Below are 27,884 nucleotides of genomic sequence, written 5' to 3'. Positions count from 1 at the left end.
TGTTTTATTTCTAGTAAAGCCGCCTGGATACATCAACATTGGCATCTTCACGGCACGTAATAAGCCCTCTTAATCCACCATGACATTAGTGCTCTTTCATGCCCTCATTAACTCTTGCTGTCCGCCTCCGTTGCACACCTATGTTTCAACACCGTTCGTAAAGGCGCGTCGCCGCAGGTCGCAGTCTTTTCGTACATACATCTCTACTTTAAGAAATTTGGAACGGTGAAACGAGTACGAGTCGCGATGTACACAACGCATTATTATCTATCCCGCTGTTATCTGCCATAGAGAGAGGAGGAGTGTCAATAGGATTAGAAGATTATTCCTAGTCCTCATTACCTTCCTCTCACCCCATAATCCAACTCTGTCTTGTGCCGCTTTCCTCTTCACGCTTTGTTCTTGCACACCGCTACTGCAACTCATTCAAACGCTTTAATTGTCTCTTTGCAGAGCTCACACTATTGGAGGAGGAGCTATAGGCACTTTTAAACTGCAAACGTAAGAGAAGGACGCTGAACCTGGACTATTCACACTTAGGCAGGGAAGAACGGCACCTTACCAATATTCTTCACCTCGTGTCATGGCTTTTGCCTCAGCGCGAGGCATGACGGGATCCAACAGAAAGGGTCCACCCGTGGATGTGTGCTGGGGTGTACCCATTTTTGCCGCACTTTCCATGTTGCTCCTGACAATCCCGGTGTCCTACATGGCACTGCTCTTCATCTTCTTCGTAGATGACTACAACGTCAGCCGGGAGCGGGCATCTTGGCCTCAAAATGTACTAACCATGGCCACGCACGTTTCGGGTAAGTGTTTTCTTATATCGGAGGGCTGAGAACCTTCGAAGGGTCTTACGTATCTTATACTCTAAGTTGGCAATTCTGCTGTTTCGTTTGATGTATACGGTACCAGCGGTTGAGATTTTCACGAAAGCTTACCGCCGTCTAGTGGCCGTTACATCTGTAACTTAGTAGGCCGGCTCTGGCTGCTGCCGCTGGATGCGCGGATGGGCGGTTTTACAGGGTGCCCAGGCAAACTTTAGCCAAGGGTTAAAACAAAAAACGTGGACATGTGCCAGGACAATCCTTTGCATACAGCAGCAAGGCGTCTGAAGTTCCTCGGAAAAGGCTTTGCTTTGCAAGTAATTAGTAAAAAATGTAATTTTTCTAAGTTTCTAAATATAGACTTTAGTTAATACATATCACCATCGGAGCTGGAGAGCACTTTTGGTAAACCTATTCCATTTATTTGCGGTAAAGGAAGCCTAAACATTTGTCATGTGCTGCCATTAATTCACAGCGGCTTCGTTTCCGAAGTTTGTACGCGTTCGCTTTTGCATTCAGCAGAACTTATCGGGGTAAAATCTGTTGAAGCCTCAATTTGTTGGCTTCCAAATTATTGTGGGCACGAACTCAAGGAAAGGAGATTACACAACTTCACCCGGGTTGCGGTATTTGACGTCTCAAAGCATGGAGTGCTTGTTTGTTTTATTGCCACGCGTTGTAGTCGTTTACAAGCTTTTATGCTCAGGCGACGGTTTCAGGAGCGTCTATCGCATTAGGTGTTTGCTTGCGTTGTGACCGCGTGTGCCTTATTCCGCAATGCTTCGTAGTCAGCTCTGCTTATCAGCAGGCTGAATAATAATACCAATAATAATGTTTTATTTACACCTAATGTATACATAGGATGAGGGAGCACAGCAGAAAAAGTTGTCGTAATGACAACTTGACAAAGCCGCAGGCCCCCGAAACAATAACAATGACAGCTTCACATCGGCAGTGCAGAAAATATACAATCACAAAGTATACGCACTAAAATTAACATAACGTTGCAACAGACAACATTCTTCAAAGAGAGAGGGGGGGATAGAATGAGAAAAAAAAAAACTAATACAACACTAGTGCAGACTTCTAGCATAGGAAAATAATAATGCACACCTCTAAACGGACAAAAAATGTTTTCTAAGCTCTTTATAAGTGATTGATTCAAGTTTAATGTGTTTTCTATCCAGATCGTTTAATGTTCGTGGCAGTATGTTGTGTAATGTTTGGAGACCATAGTTTGTTCTGTATGTGAGTACCTTCCATTGTTCATTTTTGCGTGTAGCGTACGCTCTGTCGTTTGCTCCCAGTTCAGCTAGTGACTGCAGAAATGTAGAATTATTTATGAAATATCGTTTAAGTGACTTACATAGTCGATAGTCGTAAGCTTTAGTAACTGACATAATATTGTATTTTTTAAAGAGATCATGAGTATGCAAATAACGTGGGACATTTTCAATAATCCCAAGAAACTGCTTTATTAACACATAAACTTTTTGCGTGTTGTCTTTAATGGTTGAACCACAAACTAAGCCACAGTAGTTAAGCCGCGATGAAAATAGGGAGTTATATATTAGTGTGATAATATTACGTGGCAGAAAATTATTTCGATAAGCCAGCCCCACTACCTGCGCGAGTTGACTTGTAAGGAATTACAATGATATCGGTACTGTTTTTTCAGTTGTCACTGCTGTGGGTGTTACATATTTTTCTCTGCCATACGTTGAAAACGTGGCTGCTCATGGACACACCCCCAACCTTAAAATCGGGGGGGGGGGGGGGGGGCAAATAAATTTGAGGCGCTGAAGGACATCAGGCCTACGCATGATATTGTGCAAATTAAACCCCAATTGTCTGGATCCACCCAGCTGTATTTGCTTGACCGTCCGTTTAAGGAGAGACGTTGAGCGCTCGTAAGCCTTTGTTCTTGACCCTGAGCTCAAATTGTGCGGTTTGAATGAAACGTACAATCAAAGCTACATTTACAAGGCTGCACAAAAAGAGATCAAGCTAGCACCACTTCCACATTTTTATACAGTATGACCTGTAAAGCGCTGACGTAGCTCCACAATTCGCAGTAATATGTTGAACAAATACCGCTAGTAGATAATCGACCTTTATTATAAAAAGCACACAAATACATTCATAAAAAAGGCCAACTAAAGCAGCACCGACCAACAAATGTCAGTGACCAACGTATATATGTAAATTAGACCTCGTATAAGGCCTCAAGAGTGAAAGTCCCGGAAAAAATAATGTAGGGTGGCACGGACAGTAAAGTCCTCGCTGCAGCAAGGTGCATCAGTTCTGTCATGCCTTAAGCGTTTTTATAAGCGCCAGGCGCTTGAAAAAAACTGCTCGCCAAACAAATCATTGTGGTCCATCGTTAACGCTTCAGACTCCCATAATTAACGCTTTGAAAAGTTCATTTTTCTCATGCACCATAGAAGAGTATACCATGATACCATCAAGTCTAGCGCTGATTCTATTGACATGATGGATTTCAGACAGTATTTAAGTGCCATGTCTTGCTCGTTTTACAATTTGTATTTTCTCGGCCTTGTACATTTGTAGGTCTATTTTGTGTGCCTGATGTTCTGATAGCATGTTTTGACCCTCCTGCTAGGGCCTACTGTTAGCGCCTGCAGTATATTCTAAATAAATAAATAACAGCGTGCCTCAATAGATCAACCGCAATTAGCGCTGGCTGCTCGTAGATAGAAAAAATGGCGTACTTGGAAAATGGAGAGGGAGCAGGAGGAGAAGGAAAAACTTTATTTTATAAAATTAAGGCAGAGACTCCTAGCAGGACCTCTTAGTACATGAGCCCTCTCACCTTTCTTTCTAGCTTGGCCCGCTCGACCAGCTGTAGCTGCTCTGCGGGTTGCGTGGCCAGAAGGGCGGCGTCCCAGAAGGAGATGGGGGGGGGGGTTGAAGGGGAGCACGGATGGAATGTGGGTATTCCCATACGTATTGGCACAGAGTGGGTCGGGTGGCGTTGCAAGTGGTTCACTGCGGTGGGAAGTCCGTGGGGTGAAAGATGTGGGCAAATTGAGGAGATGGGAACGAATGTGTCTTGATTTCTCGCCAGTACGTGGTGTCGTTGTGAGTGAGCGTGTGATGTGGCGGCGGCTACGGGACGCCGCAACAGTGACAGCAGTGAACAATTGTAGTGTAGTCAAGAGGCTCGACGAGCGTGCGTACTGAAGGTTTGCGGAGGTCTTCCACTGGCGCCCGGGAGCTCAGTTCTCGGGCAAATGCATGAGCGCTCAGGTACCCTTCTGATGCTGATGGAAACGGGAGGGGTAGGTAGTGTAGACAGTATTCTCGCGGATGAGAGTGGGAGGGCCCATCGCAGGAGATATCGATATGGTGTTTGAGAATTTGTGCATATCGTGATGTCCTGAGTCTGCAACACACTGATGTGTGCGATAGCGAGTGTGATGGTCATGCATTCGGCCTCGGCGATGTTAGCGCATCGGAAGAAGGCCGCAGTCAACGCTGAGCGGCGAATGTCCGTCAAAAATGCAGTGCAGATGTTAGGATCGTCTAGATTATGTGAGTATGTCCAATACGTATGGGGATGTGAAGCATCCGTGTAGATGATGTTCGGGCGTTCAGAGTATTTCAGAACTCAGAAGTTCAGAAGTGAAGAACTCTTCTGAGAGAATTCAGAGATGAGTTCAGAGAGAGAGAGAGTGAGAGTAAAACCGGGAAGCATCCTACCAAAAAGCAACGAATGAGAGGCAACTTGCATGCAAGATGAAAAGTTTGCAACCAGCACAATTTGAGACAACCAAGCTTACCTTGTATTTTTCCTTAAGCAAATCGTCACAGATAACATGACGGCAACAGTTTGAAATTGCTTCGTTGCTTCCTTCGCAAGCAGCTAATAAGGCCTGCAAAGTCCCACAAAGGCTGATGGAAAACGGATGTTTTGGCGAATTAAGCTTCCCAAAGCGAACGAATAAGGCTATGCAAGACGCCGTAGAGAGGGTTCCGAAATTTCGACCATCCAGAGTTTCTTAAGGTGCCCTCACAACGCATAAAATATCGGCGTCATTCGTTTTGCCTTCATAAAATAATTGCTGCCGTGGCCGGAATTTCATCCCGCATATTTTGGCACTGCAGTCGAGCGCCCTAGCCACTGCACCACTGCAGATGGAGCCCATTTTTAAACAATTAAACCAGTGGCTGTTGGCTGTAGGATTTCAAATGCATGCTGTTACTGCTGTAGCCTGACCGGAGCTGGCAGTAATTATGAAAAAACCTGAACTATAAACGACACCTAATTCCTTACCAAAGAAACGTACTCGAGTCGTCTTCAAAGCTACATGACTAAGGCTTGCGTGTAGCAATTCAGGCACCTAAGCAACATCCTGATCAGATGTTTCGATTACTATTTCTTAACACACTAAAAGTAATGCTTGTGGAATCTAGCCAGAAGCGGAATCTCATCAGACGCGTAATTGTCCGCGAAAATTAGAGTTAAACACAGACAGTAGCTATTGCAACAGTCGTACAAACCGGGTAACAGAGCAGGAAGCATCACCCCGCGAGCAGAAATTGGAGGGTGCCGCGTTTCGCCGCGTTATCTCTGCGGAGTTTGCAAGCTGATCAGGTTTTCTAGTAACTTTGGCTGCAGGCGCGCGAAACCGCCTTTCAGGCCAGCCTTCGGCACCCGTGTAACCCTGCCATGGTCTTCCCGCGGAGCAGAGGGCCTACCTTCGTCGATAAAACGGTGCAACGCTTACAGCTGACCGTTTAAGATTTCACACCCCCAGTTCGTTATGAACCCGTAAACGATACTTAGAACAGCTAAATGAACTAGAATATATTTCAATTACGTGCCACAGGAACTAACATGACTAGTTTGGCGAGTAGGCAAGTTTGGCGAGTTTGGCGACATAGCTCCGCATTCTAAGCTGTCCTTACTATGGACTTTCGATCTGAGAGACTGAAACTGCACACAAAAACCCCATGGACAGGGGAAGAAAACAAGCGCTTTGAGGTAGCAGTCATTGCCTACATGTGAACCGCGATGGTGTTCTGGTTCTTAAAAATCCTATAGTTTTATTTCATATTGTTATTTGTTATCCCACACTCCAGTAGCGAAAATGCTTTTATTCGATCGTCATTTCGTTAAAAAGCACTTGATGACTCTTTGTAAGCAAAATGAAAATGGCAAAAGGCAGGAGTTCTTTACCTTGCATTCTTTAGAAGTTGAATAGGCTGCACTGATCCTGATGAAACTCAGGGTATCTAATGCTGCGACCAAATGTCTAGCTTTTTCAGCGACTAATTATTATTATACTAATCTTCGTTCCCGTCATTATTTGAGGAGCTCTCACACTTAAACTAAGAACGAGACCCTGCCGCACTGTGAAGGCACCCGACGTGAAGCATTTACCGCATTAAATGCTTCACGTTGATCAGAGCGACGTGAACAATTAAGATTTAAAGCGTCCCTGAAGCCTTCCTATTATTACAAAAATAATTAGTTAATTTTTATCATTTCGAGAGATTAGCGTGAGTAGCCTATACATATGGCTTTTATCTTGCGGAAATTCCAACTGATTTGCTCGAGTATTCCTGTAAAGAAAGGTAAGCTTTCTATCAGGTATAAAAAAAAAACATGCATTTTGAACTATTATAAATGCCTTTGAACGAATAAAAATAACCAAGGTAATGGTTACGAACTTCTAAAAACGGAATTTCTATTTTTCACCAAGTCGGTGTCTATCAATGAAGGGCCCTGCTCGACGAAATTTGACTCCATCCTGGGACTGTATTAAAAGAAGCGTAACTTGAAGTAATCCTCGTTCCTCGCTCTTTTTCGGAGGAACCGAACGTTGAATTATCCCGTTTTATATTTTGGGTACCGTATTGAATATCGAAGATGCAATGTTTCTTTGTTTTCACCGTGTGCAGGGTTAGTCGTGGCTGCACTACAGCGCCGTTTGCCTATGGTTAACATCGTTATCTTGGGAGCCTTCATTGCGTCTCTTGGGATCATCGCATCCGCCTTTGCCAGAGAAGTCACCTGGATGTCCGTTACGCTAGGAGCTATGTACGGTGAGAATAAATTCCCGTGAATAAACTCTGTGCCGTTTTGTCGGAGCGCACATTGAATTCTGGGCACATGTTTTGGTTTCCTCGTTGCCGAACAGCTCTATGTGACTGCCAAAATGCTGCTCGTATGAAATGCCCTGCCATGTTTATTACTATTTACACTCTCGGTACAGACGCAGTTTTTTCTGTATTTCAGGGGCGGTAGTTAAATTTTCTTATTTTGCGTAGCGAATCAAGTCCTAAGAAAAGATTCCGTCTGTTCTTTAAGTTTCAATTGAGCAGTTACGATTTAAAGATTTGGCTGCAGACACAATGTGTGGCTAAGTACGTTCTACCCCTTCCACAAATGGATGCAACATGTGCTGGTGGCTTCAGCAGTAAAGGCGAAGAGAGAGGTACGAGAGAGTGTTGCAACTTAGCGTGTGTTTGTAAAGTGCACGCACCTTTTATCGCCTTGTCTGGCGATCCTTCAGAGCTTCGGACTATCACTCTAACACGCACTCCATCACATCTTCCTGCCACCCGGATACTCAAATACGCTCTGCACTTACGATAAACGTTCATGTTTGGGTATACTGACTACCCTGCTGCTACTCTGGTCGGGCGTTAATGCGAGCACGCATGGCTACGCTATAGTAGCGACGAGGATGGACATCGCCCATGCAGTGAAAGTCGACACTGTAGAGGGTCCCATGCGGAACCGAGAAAGGAAGGCCATCATGGCTCACCACCTTCCGGACTTCGAAGAAGGCAAATATAAGTGGCAGCCATTTCTTAATAAAGTGGAAGCATACTTCGAAGCGAATGCGATGGAAGACTCGACTAAGAAAAGAGCATTGCTGGTTGCCGCGTTAAATACGCACACGATGGCAGGGAAGGTGGCTCAGCGTAAACCAAATGGTGTGAAGTATGAAGAAGTCGTCAAAGTTTTGAGTGAGCACTTTTGTCAAGCGGAGGGCGAGCCGAATAATGAATTCCTGGTAGGCATTCGTAAAATAGCTGACAACTGCAATTTATGACAATGCTTTGGATTGCATGACAAAGATCGCATTGTGTGCCATATACTGTCAGTTACCCCACAGAAGCAGCTACTGGCAAAGCAGAAATTAAAACTACAAGGCACTGAGACGATGGTACTTGAAGCTGAGGCTGCGGTTGGGACGTAAATTGCGTGATCGGGCCAGCTACGGCTCCGTGGTAAAATTATAGGAATATCAGAAGGAAAAACTCAGCTAGATAAGAGGAGGGCTACTGCACATCGAGAATGTGCAAGGTGCGATAGTACAAAACATAATGAGGCATTTTGTACCTGGTCTAACGCCTGTTGTTACCTCTGTGTACAACGTAGTCACCTCTCAAGAAAATGTCAAACCCGTGGGGGCTCCAGAACGAGACTCGAATAGGACAGCGCAAACTAACGACCTCTTGGGGAGGGTAACCTCAGCAGACGAGGACCCCGAAGTCGCTCAAATTGAAACTTTGGTATCGCAATGAAAAAGCTGTCTGGAACCGCCCGTTCGCCGAACATTTGCTTGGAGCGGCTTGCTGCTGAGCATGGAAGTCGATACCGGGTCGTCTGTTTGCGTTCGCAGTGACCGAAACAGAAACTGAAAATGGCCGAAACTGTAGCAATTCAGTCTGAATTAATGCTCCTACACAGTACGCTTTCGAGTTTTTGGAGAGCTCGCGCTACAGATTTGCCATAAAGGGGGGAGAGTAAATAATGCACTGACCATGTTGGACTGTGCGGGACTAAGCCTCGGCGGTCGCGGTTAAATCCAGACTGAATAGCGCAGATATTGCTGTGGATCGTTTTGTCGGGGTCTCAGTATCAATGAAAGAAGCAAGCGAATTCCAGCATATTACAGTATATTCTAGGATTACCACGATGTCAACTCTGAGGAACTGGGGCTAATCAAGGATCCTCCAGCCAGCCTGCACATGGAGGAAGGCGCTGTACCCAAGTTCTGTCAGGCCAGAGGAATTCCATACGCGCTACGCGAGCGAATGTCACTTGAACTAGACAATTTAGTTTCTCAGGGCGTACTGTCACCGGTGGCGCGCTCTGAACGGGCAACGCCCATATTCATAGTAGTTACGAAAGACGGCACAGTAGGAATCGGCGGCGATTTCAAGGCCACGATTAATCCAGCGTGTGCAACTAAGCAATAACCCTTGCCAATCATTGAGGATGTGTTTACACAACTACACGATGGGGGCTGTTTCAGCACTCTGCATTTATTTTATTGCGCAAGCCTGCAGTAAGGCATATTGTATAACCTCATGTAAATTATTTTTCGCAAAAAACAAGAGAAGCTCTTATAGTTGTCGGTGAGCCATTTGGAGAAGTCTTCTGCCCTTGTTGCGGTTACTCCCACTGCATGCGGAATCTGTGCCCTTGATGCCCTTGTCCCTGCACAATTCCACAGCAGGTGGCGAACAACTACTTTTGCAGTTGGTGTGGAACACTTCGGGCATGTGGTGGGTCCGATGTCTTCTTCAGATTCGCATCGGTATGATACCGACGGGGTGAGGGCCACCCAAGCTCTTAATCCTATAAGAGAAACCTTCCTCAACTCGTTAAGTTATGAGGGAGGGGGAAAGTACAGGGGGAAGGGGGAAATGAGAGCACGTCTGCTTTTCCTTAAACAGCATGCTAAGATAGGAACAGCGGGGAGCTTGGTGGGGGTGCATTAGTGATTGGAACTTCGTGTGTGAGGTTGCCAACTTTTCGCTGCTCAGTGCTCTCAGAATCGTCTTTTATCCAATGTATCTTGATGCGTATGTTTCTTTTTTATTGAGTGCGTGGATTTCTAGGGTTAGATATAGTGTCTGTCACTTTCTCAGTTGTTTTATGGCTTCTAAGGAGTCTGTATAGATGTGGGCTTCTGTTATGAAATCTATTTTACTTATGGCCTCCATGGCATCGCAGATTGCATAGAGTTCCAACGCAAGCGGGTCCGGATATTCTGAAACATATTCTTTATGTGCCTTTAGTTCGCTTTGTTTTGGACTAGTAGCTGCTGTTCTACCACCATTTTCTCCGTATACGCAATACATGTACCTGGAAGTGCATCAAAAAGAGGTCATGATGCAAACTTTTCTTTACGACGAAGCCGAGTAGTCTTGTTTATCGTAATAGTCGTGAATTTCCACGGAGGGAGACAGCCATTGTTTTTTTTTGCACTGTAATTTCGTTATACTAGCATGTTATGTGCATAACGTAATTTCGCTTCATATTCCTTGTTGCCTTTCGTTGTTCGATTAATTCTGTCAACGTGTTCAGCTCTGCAACCTCTTGGAGAATAGTGATAGGGGTAAGTTCTGGTAAGGCAGTGCTTGTGTGCATTGCGTTTCTGTTTATTGTTTCCCATTCCGCCCACTGCCAACTCGTGAGTTTTTGGAATTGGATCTGGTATAGTACCATTAGCGGTAACACCGATTGTACAAGACCTCTTGTTAGTTTCGCTCGAGCTCCTCCCCCCCCCCCCCCCCCCCCCCCTAGGCAAAATGCGTTTTATCAAGTTTAAGGAAGTCGCAGCTACTTTTTTTTACTTTGTGGAGCCATTGTGTTCCTTTGCTGGATTTGTAAATTTCTAGGCTAAGAACTTTCAACTCGTCCACCTATTGCAATGCCTGATTTCTAAACTTTGGGGTGACTCTGCGTTGCCAATTGTTTTCTTGCATTCTTGTTTGCAACATGAGTATAGCTGGACATTTGAGGTGAAAATTTTGGATTTGCATTTTGGAAGTATTCATCTATGGTATTTTAAGCCTCTTGCAGGTACTGATTCTGTCTCTCAAGTTGTTTATGAGCAGACCAAATCGTGTGATCTGCGTATTATAAAAACCACACTTCTGGTATTTCAGCTAATTTCCACGCTAATGGGATCAGCGCGATACTAAATAGCAAAGGTGCTAACACTTACCTTTGTGGAACGTCTCTGATCGAGGTGTAACTGCCAATTTGTTTTTCGTTTATCCGCATAGAAAATGTCCCGTCCTTAAGCAAATTATGTACTGCCTTTATGATCTTCATGAGAATGCCCATACTTTCCATGTTGCTAAAAATCTTGGCATGTAACGCGTCGTCGTATGCCTTCGCCACGTCGGTAGCCTCTACAGTGTGCACAAGGTGGCTATAAGGCAACACGTGTATGACCTCTTCAGCCAGCATAAGCAGTTAATTTTCTGTGCCAAGGTTTGTCGAAACCCAATTTCTCGAGCACAGTATGTTTGATTACCTTCCAACCACCATGGCAGGGGGGTGGCTATCATCTTTTCATAAATCTTGCAAATTGTGGGTGTTAGCGAGATAGGCCGTAAAGATTTTAGGCTTGTGGGAAGTTTCACAGCCTTTGGTATTGCGACCACCAACGAGTGTTTCCAGCCGAGTGGAATCTCTCCTCCTTACAATACCTCATTTACCATATCCAACAAGCTGTCAACTGTGGTCCCTTCTAAATTCTTGAAGACTTCATAAGGAGCATCATCATGTCCAAGCGCAGTTTTACCATTCACGTCTTCGATAACAGCCAATAACTCCAATTTAGTAAATGGCGATGTAATTCCTGTTTTATCAACCGCCTCCACTATCTGTGAATGCGACGGATACTGTGTACGACTCTAGAAGAAAAGAGCAGGAGCCGGATCGGCAAAATCCGCCAGTCGGAGCTGTAATGCGATTCTAATACTTCCCGCATGATCTTTCACCTGCCACCTCTTTTTTATGTCATGGAAAGTCCTATGGAATTAAGGGATGCTTTCAATCAAGTAGCGCTGGACGATAATGCGAAGAATATTTGCTTCATTAATAAGTCAAATTGGCTATTTTTTACAACAGGCTTCCTTTTAGGATAGCCTTGGCGCACGGAATAATAAAAAAAGAAATTTATTAGGTTTTGGCTCGCATTCCAGGAGCACAGGTTTAACGTGACGATGTGCTCATTTCCAACGGAGCGAGTGAAAGCGGTGAGAGGTTGCAAAACGTCTTACAGCGCTTCCGAGAGAGTGGTGTAAAGATAAAGTTCAATAAGTGCAAGTTGGCAGTCCAGCAGTTACTTATCTAGGGCATCGCATCTATCGTGGGGCTTCATCCGACAGAGAAAAATGTTGATGCTATCATGCAGGCACCTCGGCAATGTAAAGTCTGCGAGCTAATTTCGCTTTTTATACGGCAACTTTTTACGCGAGATTTCTGCCGGACGTGTCAACCTCACTTGGTCCTTTGTGTCAGGTTCTTAAAATGAATGCACGTTGGCAATAAAAAAAGCCTCAAGAAGTCGCGTTTGATCGTGCCAAGAAAGATCTTAAAACAGCCATTGTTCTCCCTCATTTCGACCCTTCAAAGGAACGTAAACTTGAGTGACGCGTCTCCACACGGTTTGGGAGCTTTCTTGTTTCACACGACTGGTAACGTTCATAGGCCCATCGGGTTCCGCTCACGAGCATTAGCGCAGGCTGAGCACAAATATTCACAGCTCGAGTGAGAGGCACTGAGACTGGTATTTGGCGTCACGTAATTCCGTGATTACCTTATCAGTCGGGAATTTACCTTTGTAACTGACCATCAATCATTGTTGGGCCTGCTGGGATCAGACAAGAAGATGCCCACAATGGCCGCCGAACGGGTGCAACGTTTGGTGCTCCACCTTGGTGCCCACCGATACCAACTACAGTACGCACCAAGAATATAGATGCTGAACGCGGACGCCCTGAGCCGACTTCTGTAGTGATCTCCAGAAGCTGACGACGACGGTAAGCCGCCTTAATATGTGCTGTCACTGAACCAGCTGAGCAATGGCACTGTAAAAACTCATTAGCTGAAAGCATTAACGTCTTCTGACCCTGTCCTGGTAGAGCAAACGGTACGTACTACATGGGTGGCCCAGAAACAAACGGAATAGCCCTGGCCGTACTGCCATTTTATGACTGTAAGCTCTAACTATCCGTTGCGCATCAACTGGTGTGCTTGGGTAATAGGGTCATTTTGCCGACCGAAGCTAGGGTGCGAGTTCTACATGTTCCACATGAAACGCACCAGATTTCAACGGTAATGAAATCCGTCGCATGTTCTTTGTTCTGGTGACCAGAACTCGACAGAAATATTGAATAGATGTCTGCTCAGTGCCAGAACTGTTTGCAAAATCTGCCAATGCCAGCCGCTGCCCCCGTCGTAACTGGCCTGAAACAGGTGAAAGGTGGTCCCGTATTCACATTTACTACGCGTGCCCGATCTGCGGAAAAAATGATTCTCTTAGTAGTCGACGCACATACCAAATGGCTCGAAGCACTGCCTTTGGCGCAACCGTCGGAGTGATATTTTTAACAGGTTTGGAATACCTCGCCCGATCGTTTCTAACAACAGGACCCAGTTCACCAGTCAAGACTTCATGTCGTTCTTGGCAAACAACAACGCTGCGAATCTTTGATGTGCTACACACCATCCTTAGTCTAATGAGGAGGTAGAAAGGGCAGTGCGAACTATAAAAGATTAAGAAAGAAAACCTGGAAGAGAATCTAGAACGGTCAAGTTTTAACTACCGGGGGACTCCGCAATAATCAAGTAAATCTCCAGCAGAGCTGCTTTTGGGCAATCAAACACGCTGACGCTTGGACACTTGCCTCCCTCCAGCACTTCCGGGAACAAAAGAGAACGACAATGACTGCTGCCACTACCTGGAAGTGAGGTGTATGCCCGCAATTACGGGGCGGCAAGCGAGTGTACACCCGGCATATGAAGGCGACATCTGGAGCTATAATGGCTACCGTAGAAACATCGGAGGGAGTCGTCGAGCAGCACGTAGACCAGGTACGCCCGCGAGAAGAAGCACTAGGGGCTAACTTGGCTTTAACTGCAACCACCACACATCCCAGTGATCAAGACCAAGCAACAGAACTACAGCATGCAGAAACAGTGAGCACGGATGAATGCATCGCTGCGTAGCGCATCTCAAACCGGACCGGTTCTCCAGATTCTCAGGCACCAGATATTCCAGTGGCCCCGTTGAATACAGGTGTCGCCCAACAAACGCTGAGACGTTCAACGAGAGAACGCAAGCCAGTTTAACGCTTTCATTTCTGCGAAGGAAAGAATGTTGCATCTTAACGTGTGTTTTCAAAGTGGGCGCACCTTTTATCGCCTTATCTGGCATTCCTTCAGAGCTTCGGACTGCCACTCTAACACGTGCTTCTTCAAATCTTCCTGCCACTCAGCTACTTCAATACGCTCTACACCTGTGAATCAACTTTAAATTTTGTTTCTATCAACTACCCTGCTGCTTCCCTGGTCTCGAGTTACTGCGAGCACACAAGGCTACGTTACAGAGGGACAGCCAGACATTACGGTAAATGATGTACTTAAGTCACACAGTGTGCGATCTTTCCTAGTGCCGTATTTAGGCGATGTACTAGCAGCTAGTGATGAAGTTGTAACTAAAGCGCGGAAGAGTTTCACCATCAGATTATTCAGTCGCCGACTGCGACAACACGGGCAATAAACTCAAGGTGATGCTGCATATTTCAAATTTAGAGTCTTGAGCTTAGTACCTTGCTTTGTGCCTAGCTATACTGCAGTCCTCTCACTCAAGCTAATGTTTTAGTTGGCAAGGAATAGGTACACGGAGCGAAACGGGCAGGCAAAATGCTGAGAGGGAGGGAGGGAATCACGACGTGATAAATTGCTAAGTTTGTGGTGTGCATTAAAAGTACATATTCATCAAAGTGCGCAAATCTCTGTGTTAAGCTTGCGATATTGCTTTAATCTGGTTTATAAGGTTTACCTTTGAAAAGCGACTGAGCTTATTCGGGGTGCCATAGTGGAAGGCTTCACAAATTCACCGTGCCCAAGCCGCTCCAGCTTTTCGCTAAACTCTTCAAGTAATTTTTTTTTATGACGATCATCGAAATTATTGCTTTACCATTCATATTGTAACAAAATTTGCACTGCATACATAGCGGAGTAAAGATATGTGCTTACGAAAAAGCTGTGGGAAAAGTTTGCATGGGCAAGTTTGGTATTCTAAACAGCAGAAAAAGGCGAATTACATCCACGTCTCGAATAAGGAGCGTGAGTTCACCTGCTCCACAACGTAGGCTACCTAATGTAGACACCTGCTTCTTTGATCGCAGCAGCCGGAGAATATACCTGAGGGTAGGGGAAATAATTGTGCACTGATGTGGTTCGACTACATTGATCTGCGAAGGAAATGATCTGTGTGTTTGTGCGATTTTTTTAGCAAATGTTCACAGAAACATTTAGAAATTTCACACTGCGGCAATAGGAATTATTAATTGCCTAAAGACACAATGTAGATAATCATTTGTCAAAAAGAAAAGAATCCCTTCTCATATGTTTCCGTTCTTTAAGTAGGGGTGCAATAATGTTCGCATTTACTTCTTTGCAGGTCTAGGAATGGGAATGTATATCGCTGCCGTTTCCATCTACCACCTCATGTGCTTCGACAAGTACAAAGGAAGCGCATTATCACTGACCTACATCGCATGGGGAGTATCAGGCCTTCTGGGACCGGCATTTCTTACATACCTTCGATCATTGTATGCCCTCGACGGCACTCTCCTCATGACCGGAGGCGTCCTTTTGCATGCCGTGCCTCTGAGCATGCTACTCAGAAACCCTTCGCCCGTAGATTGCAAGTCTGTGAAAAGTGCATTGACAAAATGTTCTTTTCGCAAGAAGCTCTCACAAAACAACACCACAGCTGGAGTTGATCGTCGTCAAAAGCCACCAGCCACAATTACTCTTAACAACTTCATGGATCCCAAAACGAGAAGGTCTGGAGGACAAAACGCAAAATCATTGAATACAGTTCGCGTAGAGCCAGCTGTCGTCGAGGAGATAACTCAGGGTCGGAGAAAACCACTTCAACCACCTGAAGAATCCCGCGTGGGCTCAATGTCTTCTATTTCAAATCTCGCCAGGAGCATCCGGACATTCGCAGCGGAGGTTTTTCGAACGCCAGCTTTCTACGTATTTTTAATCGCGACAGTCGCAGGCGATTACTCAAGCGTGTCTTTCAGTACAACCATCGTTGACTACACCGTGGACAAGGGAGTCGATGTGGACATCGCAGAGCACCTTGTACAGTTTGCTGCCGTCGGACAGCTTTTGGGGCGTATCTTCATTGTCCCAATCTCGGACTGGGCCCCAATCAGTCGCTTCCCTCTTTTCGCCAGCTCGTACGGTCTGGAAGCCATCTGCGCACTTGTCTTGCCGCACACAAATTCTTTCACCTCTATTGTTGCTTTGCGTGTCGCTGAGACTATGGTTCACGGATACTCGTCGGCGATACGCGGTATCCTTCTAGCCGAGTACCTGGGCATTGAGAGGCTAGCCTCTTGCACTGGCCTCTTCGGGCTCGTCATGGTGCCAGTGTCCCTGAGCAGCGCGGCCATAATTGGTAAGCCTCGTTATACACTTTTCCTTTTCAGATTCTATACCAAATACTCTCGGTGTAAGGAAAATTTAAGCTAGGATTTGGGCGAAGGAAATACATTTACTGTTTTGTGCAGGGCCCACAACAGCCCTAATTCGTTCGTTCTTCGTTATCCTGAATATATACCTGCCTAAAGTCGAGCGAAAAGTGAGGAAGTATAATTTTTTTGTTAATTTTGGTCTATACCCATTGAAGTACCCGCGTACTCGCTTAAGCGTGAAACTTATAAACAACAGAATAATAACAATGGTATTAAAGCAGCAATTCAAAGTCGTCTACTAAACAGCGAACCTCAAACTGCTAAAACGAGCAGTGAGGAATTGCTTGTCTTCAGCTGTCCTATGCAGGACTGCACACTTCTTTTGTTCTGTTTTACACGTAAATATACTGATATACTTTTGCACGGGGATTCTGAGAACAGGGAATATGGCGATCGTTTATATCTGCATTCCTCCTTTATATCCTTCACAGAACCACTTAATTTCGCAAACTATATATTTTAATTTAGCTTTCAAAGTACTATCCGTATTTAGTGAAAACACATTATTCAGAGACATGTGTGAATGCTTCTGATCCCTCTGTTTCTAGAGTTCTTTTTACATTGTAGGTGTTGTCGCAGTGTTGTACGTACGCGCAGGTTACGAAGGGAAGAACCTGGTCTCAGCTTGAATGAGCGTCGTTCACGTACATAGCCAGCATGTGACTCAGAGTACGATTGATCTAATTTGTCAGGCCATTCACCTGAGGGCGGTAAGAAGTAGCAGTGCGCTGAATGGTGCGACATTCTTTCAGCAGGGCCTCACGAGCGCCAAACAAGAAAACGGGTCACCGGTCGCTGAGTTGTTTTTTGGGAGTACCGTGGTGAAGAATCAGGTTCTTGAAAACGAACAAAACCACGTCTCGTGCGGATGCAGAGGGTTACGGGGATATTTCAATTTAGCGATTAAGATAATCCACCGTTTGCCAGCGGGAGTAGTAGGAAGAAGACGATAGAGATCTATGCCAACGCGGTCAAATCGACGGGCAGCACAGGATAACGGCAGCAACAAAGCAGGGGACTTCTGAGGAGGCGTTTCTCGGTGTTGATAATATTGGCAAGCGCGCACGATATGTCGTAAAAAGCGGTAGATTCCACGCCAGTAAAATCGCAGACGAGGCCCGCGTAGGTTTTCAAAACACCCCCGTGGCCACACTGTGGGTCAGCATGGAAAGTAGCGCAATTATCAGCGCGGAGATGAGGTGGGATGACTAGGAGACACGTCTGTCCTTCAAGCAAATAATTGCGACGATAGAGCAGACCGTCATAAATGGAGAAGTGGTGGACTTTGCGGAGGAATGACCGGGAGTAGGACTTGAAAGAAAGTCCGAAGGTGCGCTGATTCACGGGTCACTCCGCTGTTCGGTGGCCATGTCAACAGTAGCAAGGGTCGACAAATCGTGAGCACAGATGAGTCAGATGAGGAAGTCCTAGGCAACGGCGTGCAAGAGCGTCCGCGTCCGTATGCTTGAGCCCTGATCGATAAGTAACATGAATGTTATACTCCTGGAGACGGAGAGCCCAGCGAGCAACGCGGCCTAATCGGTCATTCAGAGAGGCCAGCCAGCACAAAGCATGGTGATCGGTCACCACAATAAATGGTCGGCCATACACATAGGGACAAAATAGAGGCGACATATAGAGGCGAAATTCAAGATGAAACGTCGCAAGCAGGAACAGAGGCCGATAACATTGTGGAGCTGCTTCAGGGAGTTCGCCTTCGGAAACTCGGCAGCTGCACTGAGTTTGGTGGGGCCGGGAAGAATGCCATTCTTGGAAACTGCGTGGACAAAAAGTGTGAATTTTCAGGCGGCAAAGTGGCCCTTTTTCAACTTGAACTGACGTCCAGCGTCATCGAGCCACATGAAGACATGCTTCAGGCGGAAAAGGTGAGAAGTCGGTAGAAAACAATACTATGCCATCCAGATAATGACAAGTCTATCACTTGAGTCCACGAATAACAGTGTCCAACAGGCGTTCAAAAGCAGCCAGCTCAATGCAAAGTCCAAAGGGCATAACATTGAACTCTTAGAAGGCGACCGTTGTTATAAAGCACTTTTCGAGCGGTCAGCGTCAGCCATGGGCACCATCCAGAAGCCAGAGCACAAATCTAAAAAGGAGAAATACTCGGCTCCCTGTAAACAGTCCAAGGCGCCATTGATTCGTTGCAGAGGACAGACGAGTTTGCGCGTGATCTTGTTTAGCGTACGGTAATCGAAGAAAAACCGGATGGAACCATCTTTCGTAGTGACTAAAATAGCCGGTGAGATAGCTGAATGACATCTAGGCGAAGCATGTTGTCCACGTTAGTAGCTATGACTTGGAGCTCAGAGGCCTTCACTCGATAAGGATGCTGGCGCAAAGGTGCCTTCATACCGGTGTCGATTGTGTACACAACGACAGATGTGCGACCCAGAGCAGGCTGCGTCAATACCCTGTTGAAAAACATCATGTGGTGTCGAAGCGGTCGCTATATCGCAATAGATGAGGACATTAACTTCGAGTGAGGTAGGTGGAATTATTTTCTTTAATACGGCAGAGACACTCGCCGCGTAGCACGATGGACGGGCAAGAAAATGGATTCGAGACATACATACCATTAAAGCCATCTTCGAATTTGAGAGCAGCAAATGTAAGCAGCATGCAGGGATGGCGCGAAGTGGCGTCGGAACGTGTGAAGAAGGCGGACGAAGTAGTAATGCTTTCACAGTAGAATGGAACAAGGACAGCAGAAAATAGAGGAATGTCTGTGTAATTGGCGACAAGGAGTTTTGCAGACCGGGTAGGGATGTCACACAAGGCGGTATCACAAAGAGGGATAAATGCACTCGCGGGAGCAGTTCATACGGCACTACGTGTGGAAATGAAATCCTTGCCGATGATGTCGCAATAACCATTGCAATAAACTCGATGGTGTATAAAACGTCTTCAAAGAGAACACGGACAGTGCACGCCGCTGAGAGATGAACGCGCTGTGATGAGGTGGTGCCAAGCGAAAAGTCGGAAAGCGCGGTGGTCACCTTGCGAAGTCGGCCGCAAATAGCCTCACTGATAACGGACATGGCAGCACCCGTGTCGAAAAGAGCGAGTTATTGCGACCCCGTCGACAAATATTTGTATTAGGTTAGCAAGAGAACACGGAGACTTGAATTGTTCGAATCAGGCGCAGCTTGCCCCAGGAACTTCGACTGTTAGTTTGCCTCAACAGCGCCGGTAATGCGTCGTAGAAGCGGGGCGGTGAACGACGACGAGGAGATGACGATCGGCGATGGTATACGTTTTAGTTTTGCGAGATTCAAAGTCGGAGCCGGGAGAGTTCTCGACGACACAGTAGCATGGTTGCGATGGGCGGCGATGTCGAGGTGTTCTAGTCGGCATGTGAAAGCAGAGGCCCATATGCGACTTCTTAGTTCCGGTGTGGATGGAAACATACGCCGTTAAAGCTGCACCAATTCAAGGGGTGTTTTTATTCAGTCAGCCCTGATTTATCCAGCTGCTCAAGATGAACTCGTATCAGAGCGTCAGCCATAGCGAATCACGAAGACAGCGACGAACATATTCGTCCGCGGGTGTGTCAGCACGCGACATACTAATATATATATATATATATATATATATATATATATATATATATATATATATATATATATATATATATATATATATATATATATATACCCTAGACAACCCCGCTACTAACTCACCTGTTGACGAAAAGCTTCTTTCGATGATCAGCGCATCGTTGAACACGTCACAATGACAGATATTGAAGATCCTCTTGTCCCAGCACCTACTCGTCTTTGATTTCGCGCAGTCCGACCGCTCGCAACGTTTTCCGCTGTCGCGCGCACGCCACAGGATTGACACGGGATCTGCCCATCCAATCCGTCAAAAGCCGTACCGTATGTCGCCATCACAGCGTAAGATCATCACCGAGCAAGTCCGGCACATGTTGAACAGCGGCGTAATACAGGAATCCTCCAGTCCTTGGGCTGCTCCCGTGATATTGGTAAAGAAAAAAGAAGGAACATGGAGGTTCTGCATCGACTACCGTCGGCTCAACTCCATCACTCTAACAAAAGATGTGTATCCTCTCCCGCGCATCGACGCTGCCATAGATTGCCTTTTTTCCGTGTCTTATTTCTTTTGAGTTGATTTGCGATCGGGGTATTGGCAGATTCCGGTGGACCCTGCTGACAAGGACAAAACTGCATTTGTTACGCCGGACAGCCTATTTGAATTTGACGTGATGCCCTTCGGCCTACGTAATGCGCAAGCCACATTTGAAAGATGTATGGACACAATACTCCGTAGCCTGAAGTGGGAAATCTGCGTGTGCTATTTAGACGATGTTGTTATTTTTGGCCGGACCTTTACTGAGCATAACACGCGACTCGCTATTGTTTCAGATTGCCTGCAGAAGGCTGGCCATGTCCTGAATTCCAGAAAGTGACGTTTGGGCGAACGTCAAGCACTGGTACTCGGGCATCTCGTCTACCGCAATGAAGTGCGGCCAGATCCACGGAAGACTGCAGCAGTTACAGCATTCCAACGACCACAGACTCAAATAAGTTCCGCCGTTTTCTGATGTGTCCCTACTTTCGACGATCCATCCCAAGATTTTCCGACGTCGCCTACCCTCTGACATCCCTTCTACAAAAGGACGTCTCTTTCCACTGGACCTCAGATTGTGATGCGTCTTTCCGCCAACAAAAATTTCTGCTTACGTCACATCCAATACTACGGCACATCAACCCTTCCGCTCCGACTGAAGTCCGCACTGATGCATGTGGGATTGGTGTTGGTGCTGTGCTTGTGCAACGTTCGGCAACAGGCGAGCATGTAATTGCGTATGCAAGCCGTTCCCTCAGCAAACCTGAGCGTAACTACACAGTTACGGAGCAGGAGTGTTTCGCCGTAGGTTTCGCTGTCAAGCGGTTTCGGTGCTACCTATATGGACGCCATTTCACGGCTGTGACGGATCATCATGCCCTGTGTTGGCTCGTCAGCCTTCGTGATCCATCTGGTCGTCTGGCACGCTGGGTCCTTTGTCTGCAGGAGTACGACTTCACTGTTTCGTACAAGAGTGGCCGCAAACACGCCGATGCAGACTGTCTTTCATGTCTTCCTATTCCTACGACCAAATGTGACTCTTCTGATTTCGATCATTACATCGCCTCCGTCGTGCCCGAGTTTCCCGACGCCTCGGCTCTGCGGACTGCACAAGAGACCGACAGAAGCCTCGAGCTTGCGGAGGCGCGGGATTCCAATGCTCCCAGCCCATTTTGACTCCGTGATGGCCTTTTGTACAAGAAGGCTTACTCAAGCACCGGCACGAATTTTCTGCTTGTGGTTTCCGAGAGCTACCGCTCGTGTATCGTGCGTGTCATGCACGACGAACCCACTTCCGGTCACCTGGGCTTTACACGAACGCTCCATCCTGCCGGCGACCGGTTTTATTGGCCGAAGATGCGCCAGACGACTGAGCGATATGTGGCGAGCTGCACTGAGTGCCAACGACACAAACGTCCTACGCCAGCGCCACAGGGCCTGCTACATTCTGTGACTCCACCACGGGGCGCATTTGAGAAAATCGGAATCTACCTTATGGGTCCCTTCCCGAAGTCATTCGACGGAAATCGCTGGATCGTGGTTCGTGCCGACTATCTCACCCGCTACTGCGAAACGGCAGCTCTTCCTTCAGCCACCGCTCACCACGTATCCCTGTTCTTGCTCCGTTCTGTGATCCTCCGCCATGGACCTTCGCGAGTGATAATCAGTGATCCAGGTGGCCAGTTTATGGCAGATGTTGTGGAAGAGCTTCGCCGTTTGTGTTCGTCGCATTTTCGGCATTCCACACCATATCATCCTCAAACCAATGGCTTGACGGAGCGCACAAACCGCACACTCACAAACATGCTATCTATGTACATCGCATCTGACCACAAGAATTGGGACACTATACTGCCGTTTATAACGTTTGCATTCAACATTGCAACACATGAGACGACCGGCTACAGCCCGTTCTTCCTGCCATATGCCCGTCCTCCTCGGATATTTTCTAGACACCATTCTTCCTTTCTTCGTCCATGGCGAACCGTTCACCGCGGAAACTCTTTGTCGAGCCGAAGAAGCTCGCCGTCTCGTCCGTTTGCGAATTCTCGCTTCGCAAGAGCATTCAAAAGCTCGGTACGACAGCCGGTATAACCATATGTCTTACGCCCCTGGAGATATAGTGTGGCTTTGGCGACCTGTCTGAAAGCGTGGTTTAGCCCAGAAAATGTTGGCGCTTTACGCTGGCCCTTACGTTGTGCTTGAGCGCCTCACTGAAGTGAACTACCAAATGGCACGTATGACAGCCAGTGGCGGTCGCTCAGTCAGAACCGAAGTTGCCCATGTCGCCTGGATGAAGCCGTGTCACTCTCATGAAAATGAATAACTACCTCGCCCGGGGGGCTGCGTCTGCTCAATGGGGAAATGTAACAGTACAGAAGAAGATGAAGCTTACAACACAAGTGAAGGAAAAAAACGTTGAAAAAAGGCTCCCGTGCCGGACGCGCTGCCGTTAACCAGCTGAGCGCTCTGCCCTATCGTCTTGTTGTTCAGGGCTCCGACGATGCTCCAGCGGTTGAGGATGCGTCTTGAGGGTAATCGTACCCAGCACCTCTGCCAATTTGTTACGACGGGGTAAGACGTCGGAGTGCTCAACAACAAGACAATAGGGTAGGGAGCTCAGCTGGTCAACGGCAGCGCGTCCGGCAAGGGAGTCTGTTTCCAGCGTCTTTCTCCTTCACTTGTATATATGGTATTGTTTCGATTACAATATTAAATTCGATTTTCGATAATATTCTAATCTTTTCGATTAGAACATTAAATTGACAACTCAACTACGACCTCGTCCGACTCGATGATCCAGAGACGCATCATATCTTGATCGACATCGGGACTAATGGTGCGATAATTATTCTGGTCTTCCGGGCTCAGACCATATCGAATTTCTTGACATTCTTCTTAATTGATGAGAATGTAGTGCTCGTGAAGAAATAATGAAAAGAACACACGAAAAAATCAAACCTACAAGGCCGAAACGGAAGAAGGTATGCTGTCAAAAAAGCATTTGGCTCATTTTTATCTCTGCATAATCAGGATCTCGTTCATGTGTGATTTGGCAGATTTTTCGCACGATTCTGATATTTATTGGACGCACTCAGAAGAGGAAAATTTATAGAGATCTTCCCGTTTAAAAATCTGACTTAACTTTTGCTTAAGATTTTGCGCAGTTTGTGAAATGTACTGTATTTGCCAACAGCAACCAGGCTGCATGTTTCACTTCTCGCTTGTATTCTAAAGTCAACATAGATTACTGAGGATTACAACTTTTCAGGAGTAAAAACAGGAGCTCGCCTTTACTTTGCACATAGTTACAACTTCAGATGTGGTATGAATTCTCTTCTACCTGACTGAGAAGCGCAACACGCAGCCTGGTTACTTTTGGCAAAGATGGTACCTTCATTATTTCACTAGAGAAAAATTGCACCATTAGGAGTTGTCTTAAAAGCTGCAAAATGGAGATTAGCCACCGAAACGGAGATTCACTGACCCGCGGCACGGTACGAATCGTAAGGTTAAAGTTTTTCTCGGATCATGAGTAGGGGCCGAAGGTATGTGTCAAACCAGACAAATTCCGTAGCCAATCCAGCAGTAGCGACATATTAAGCATCCGCTAAATCCGGTAGAGTATTTAAATATTGGGAAATCAGTAGCCCCCAAAGATAAATAATAGAAGTAAATAAAAGCAAAAGTACCCAGTGAGTAAAAATATGAATAATAAACAAATGTTTTCGCTTTACCGCACCTAAGAAGTCTAGTGCTTCCTATAATTTTTATGCTTAATTATAGTACACAAAAATATAGCTCGAATAGTTTGTAATTTCCAAAAATTCAACTGGCGTTTTCCAATGGCATTGGAAGACACCACTTAAGCCAACATTTTTGATTGGGTGCGCTAAAGCATCTGTTAAGGATGAAAGGCGTCGACACTCAAGACGTTCGTGCTGGCTTAAAGAAACAACAGGTAACTAGGAAATAGGACGGGAAAAGCGAATTAATGCGTAAAGGATGTCATGTTGCAGTATAGAATGGAGGGGGCATTTCAGAAGACTGTGTAAACCCTCCCTTACCTGCATGATGGCTAAGGCTTGTATTATCAAATACTTTCTCGTAAGCAATGAATCCTTTTTAAATGCTCTGGTTATGTTTAGAGCGCTATTTTTATGTTTGGGGTGCTATTAAGAAGTAGACTTCTTTAAAGCATGGATATGACTTATAGTTGTACAGGCTATTGGAAAACTCGCAGGAACCTTCTGTTCATTTAAGTTTCAGGTTACCCTATGTTTGTTGGCGATTTTTATTTGTAAATATCGTGTACGCAGAGGATAGCAAAAGGAGAGGTCTAATTTTTCACGTATTTGGTAATCCCTTTCTTATAGATTGATATGTTATTAGCTTTGTTTCAAGAATTCAATACCGTTTATGTTTGGTATTATTGCGTGTGCGCGGTGGCCATTTTTTTAGCATGGTATCTCGATCATCCTTCAACATAATACGTCGTCCTCCCGAGCTGCTTTCTTCGTTTTTATAGATTCCAAAGCTTTCTTGATCTTGTTTCTTCGTTACTAATAGAACATGTTATGACTGTTTACTGCGGCGAATCTTATCATCGCCCTGAATACATGGAGTGTAGAACTTTTCGAGACCCTTCACTATCCGATATATTAGTAATAAGATTGCCAGTTTAATCTCTTAGTGCGTATGTATGTTTTTGTCTATGCTTAGCTTCCTCTTCAACGTGTTTATGTTTCCGCCTTCATCAGATCACGCTCGACTATACTTCCTTTCATCGGAGACTTTACGCTTGTTTCTTAGCTTTGATAACTCTAAATGTTCCAACATATCTGTTGATTCGCATGCTTTGTTCTTAGAATATTGTTCTGCTTAGATTGTTTACCGTTGCTGTTACGTATAGATATCAGATGTTCATACTGACAAGATATTTTCATCAGTATTGTTTATCAGCCACGCAAGAGCAGTCAGCAGATCACATCTTCAACCCCCTATATAAGGTCACTGCATCAGTAAACGTTTGTTCAGTTCCACCCGGCGTCCGGCGGAAACACTGCAGTTGCCATTTCAAACTATTGTGCTGCATATTTCTGCTGCACATTTAGTTAGCATAACCCTGTAATTATTGTTCATTGCTTCAAAACTAATGGCTTTTTACTTAGATAAACGCTGATACTTGTTGCTTAGTGAGATCCCGAATCCTTAAACTTTCCTTCTAACCGGTATTTCACTGATAGATTTCTTCCTTAACAGTACGTTCCATTATAAGTTCTTCAAGTCAAGGCTGGTTCGAGATTTCAGACTTCATGGTCAACTCCGGTTTGTCTCTTTGCTGAAAAGTTTTTCATAATTCGTAGGCTGCTGATTTTTGCGAAGTCACTAAGAGCACTTGCTATTTCCTTGAACCAACGCTGTGTGCGCACACTAACTAGTCTTCAGCCTGCTTTTTGTGTACCTCATTATGAAGTCGTCCATGAACACAATATACTTCTTTTTTATTATCCCTACTGCCGATTTCTCATCTTCATAGATGCTTTCGGCAGCATATTCATCCCGACTACGTGTACAGGTGTAGGTCTTTAGTATTTTTTAATTTATAACACCTACTAGGCATATTGGTTGCCCGTCACCATCTCGTTAATGCTAAGAACTCGTCATTGTTATTTAGCTATATGCCTTTCGATTCTGAACCATAGATCTACCTTCCTTCTGTCATTCTGCTCAATCTCAATAATAGGGTGAATGCTAGCCCCTTAATGACGGCTTATGTTTAATTCGCCCTCTTAACTTGACTGAGCCCAATGAAAGTCTAATTCTTCCAAGGTCCTGCAACTGAACCGCTAAGCTAGCTTCATTACAAGAGGCGCTAGTGGTTAACGGTGCCAGGTTCAGCTTTTATTAGCGGTCTCTTCAGAGTCAGAGCTCCTTGCACCCTCCGCTGCGTCATAGATCTGACTACCGCCGTAGTCAATTGTACCAGAGCAGCTGGTGAATGAGGACCGGGAGTTTATTAGAGTGGTCATGTAATATTTGATGACCAATTACTACACCGTGGTGGCTAAAACCTGTTCTGGTAATGAAATGCGTTTCCGGCGGTGGCCACTCGTTTCAGTTACATCCCGAGACACGTTTATGGAAATGTAGTGACATGAGGACTTTTTTCACCTAGAGAAGTACACGGCACTATCAATCGAACCTGTGTCTCCTTGCATGTGTGGCGCATATTCTAAGTATACGCAACCGCGGAACTCCATCTGCGACTGCTATATTGCAATTCAAAGGTGACATCACTCAGCAGCATTGTCACGTTTGATGGTCGCGCAGAGCCCTTGCTGCGGTCATCACCGCTAAATTTGAAGGCGTACCTTCTACAATAAACAGTTTCGTTTCAGAGTCGTTAGATATCTTATTCCCATTGGGCCTTCAGTATTCCGAGCTAACAATGTTTAGAAATTCATCCTCTAAAAATTTAGTAATTTGCTTAGACAAGCAAACTGTTCTAATAAATCTTCGCTGACTTTGATTATGTACGTTTCGCGTAACTCTACTCCTATAATACTGCAGGCAAGTGTATGAGGGAAAAAATTTTATCTGTTGTCATCGGCGTAAAATTGACATATGTATTTTGCAAATTCAGCACACGAGTATTTCTATGTGACATTGTTAATCAGTATTACAATGCTGCAGATTTGCACAATAGCTCAGGAATCAACTTCGAAAATTCACAATACATCCGTAGCACCCTTGTCTGCCTGACTCGAAATTCCTTTGAGGTATCTTCGCGGCTTTGTGCTGGATATAAACCTACCCTATAAAATACCTTATTTATTATGCGAAGGGCACTGAAGTCTATAATGTACAGATAGAGTTGCAATAACAGCTCGAGATGTACAAATGCCTCGGCGTTAGTGATTTGTAATGAAAGCTCGCATTGTAATACTGCTCATTAGTTGTCTTCTGCTTTCCATTTGTATCTTACAGGATATTTTCGTGACACCATGGGCTCTTACGACGGTTTCTACCGGATGCTGGCTGCCTTGAACACTACCGTCGCTATATTACTGGGGATTTTCATTGTGTTTGAGTGGACGCGCACAAGGCGAATAGCACGCAAGGGCGTCTCGAATCCACCTACAGCACCGTCGCGCGACAGAAGGAGAGAACTACCAGTGCGGTCATAAAGAAGCATCAACAAGTTATGCCATGTCCTATATTTTCGCTCCATCGAAAACTCTGCAATCTCTGTTATGGACTGAGAAGCGATGGAATGTCAACTCATATTCGTTTCTGTGGAGTGCACCATCAAGATATTACCCATAAAATATTTTTACCAAGTGCTGCCATCTTCCCATAATTGAAATAAAATATTTTATA

The 27,884-nt window shown here is 45.5% G+C and overlaps 1 protein-coding gene and 1 pseudogene across 1 annotated transcript; both read left to right on the top strand.

The window, feature by feature from the left end:
• The first annotated feature begins 461 nt into the window (after positions 1-461).
• Positions 462-27,884, top strand: LOC146194820 (putative monocarboxylate transporter 5). The gene is made up of 4 exons (XM_084596131.1): positions 462-809; positions 6,756-6,899; positions 15,302-16,315; positions 27,492-27,884. The coding sequence occupies exons 1-4, from the start codon at positions 584-586 to the stop codon at positions 27,689-27,691; spliced, it is 1,584 nt and encodes a 527-aa protein (XP_084452257.1). The 5' UTR covers positions 462-583; the 3' UTR covers positions 27,692-27,884.
• Positions 12,438-14,004, top strand: LOC146194821 (uncharacterized; annotated as a pseudogene).

This window comes from Amblyomma maculatum, chromosome 3, assembly GCF_055883805.1.
Source record: "Amblyomma maculatum isolate TAMU_Amacu chromosome 3, ASM5588380v1, whole genome shotgun sequence".
In the NCBI taxonomy this organism is placed as follows: Eukaryota; Metazoa; Arthropoda; class Arachnida; order Ixodida; family Ixodidae; genus Amblyomma; species Amblyomma maculatum.
The sequence above is the reverse complement of the archived record's forward strand: the minus strand, read 5'-3'. Positions and strand labels throughout refer to the sequence as shown.

Excerpts from the sequence above, each read along its gene's own strand:
- LOC146194820 (XM_084596131.1), top strand. The coding sequence starts at position 584 with ATGGCTTTTGCCTCAGCGCGAGGCATGACGGGATCCAACAGAAAGGGT. Across the intron at positions 6,900-15,301 it reads TACGCTAGGAGCTATGTACG|GTCTAGGAATGGGAATGTAT; the intron begins GTGAGAATAAAT and ends ACTTCTTTGCAG. Across the intron at positions 16,316-27,491 it reads GAGCAGCGCGGCCATAATTG|GATATTTTCGTGACACCATG; the intron begins GTAAGCCTCGTT and ends TGTATCTTACAG.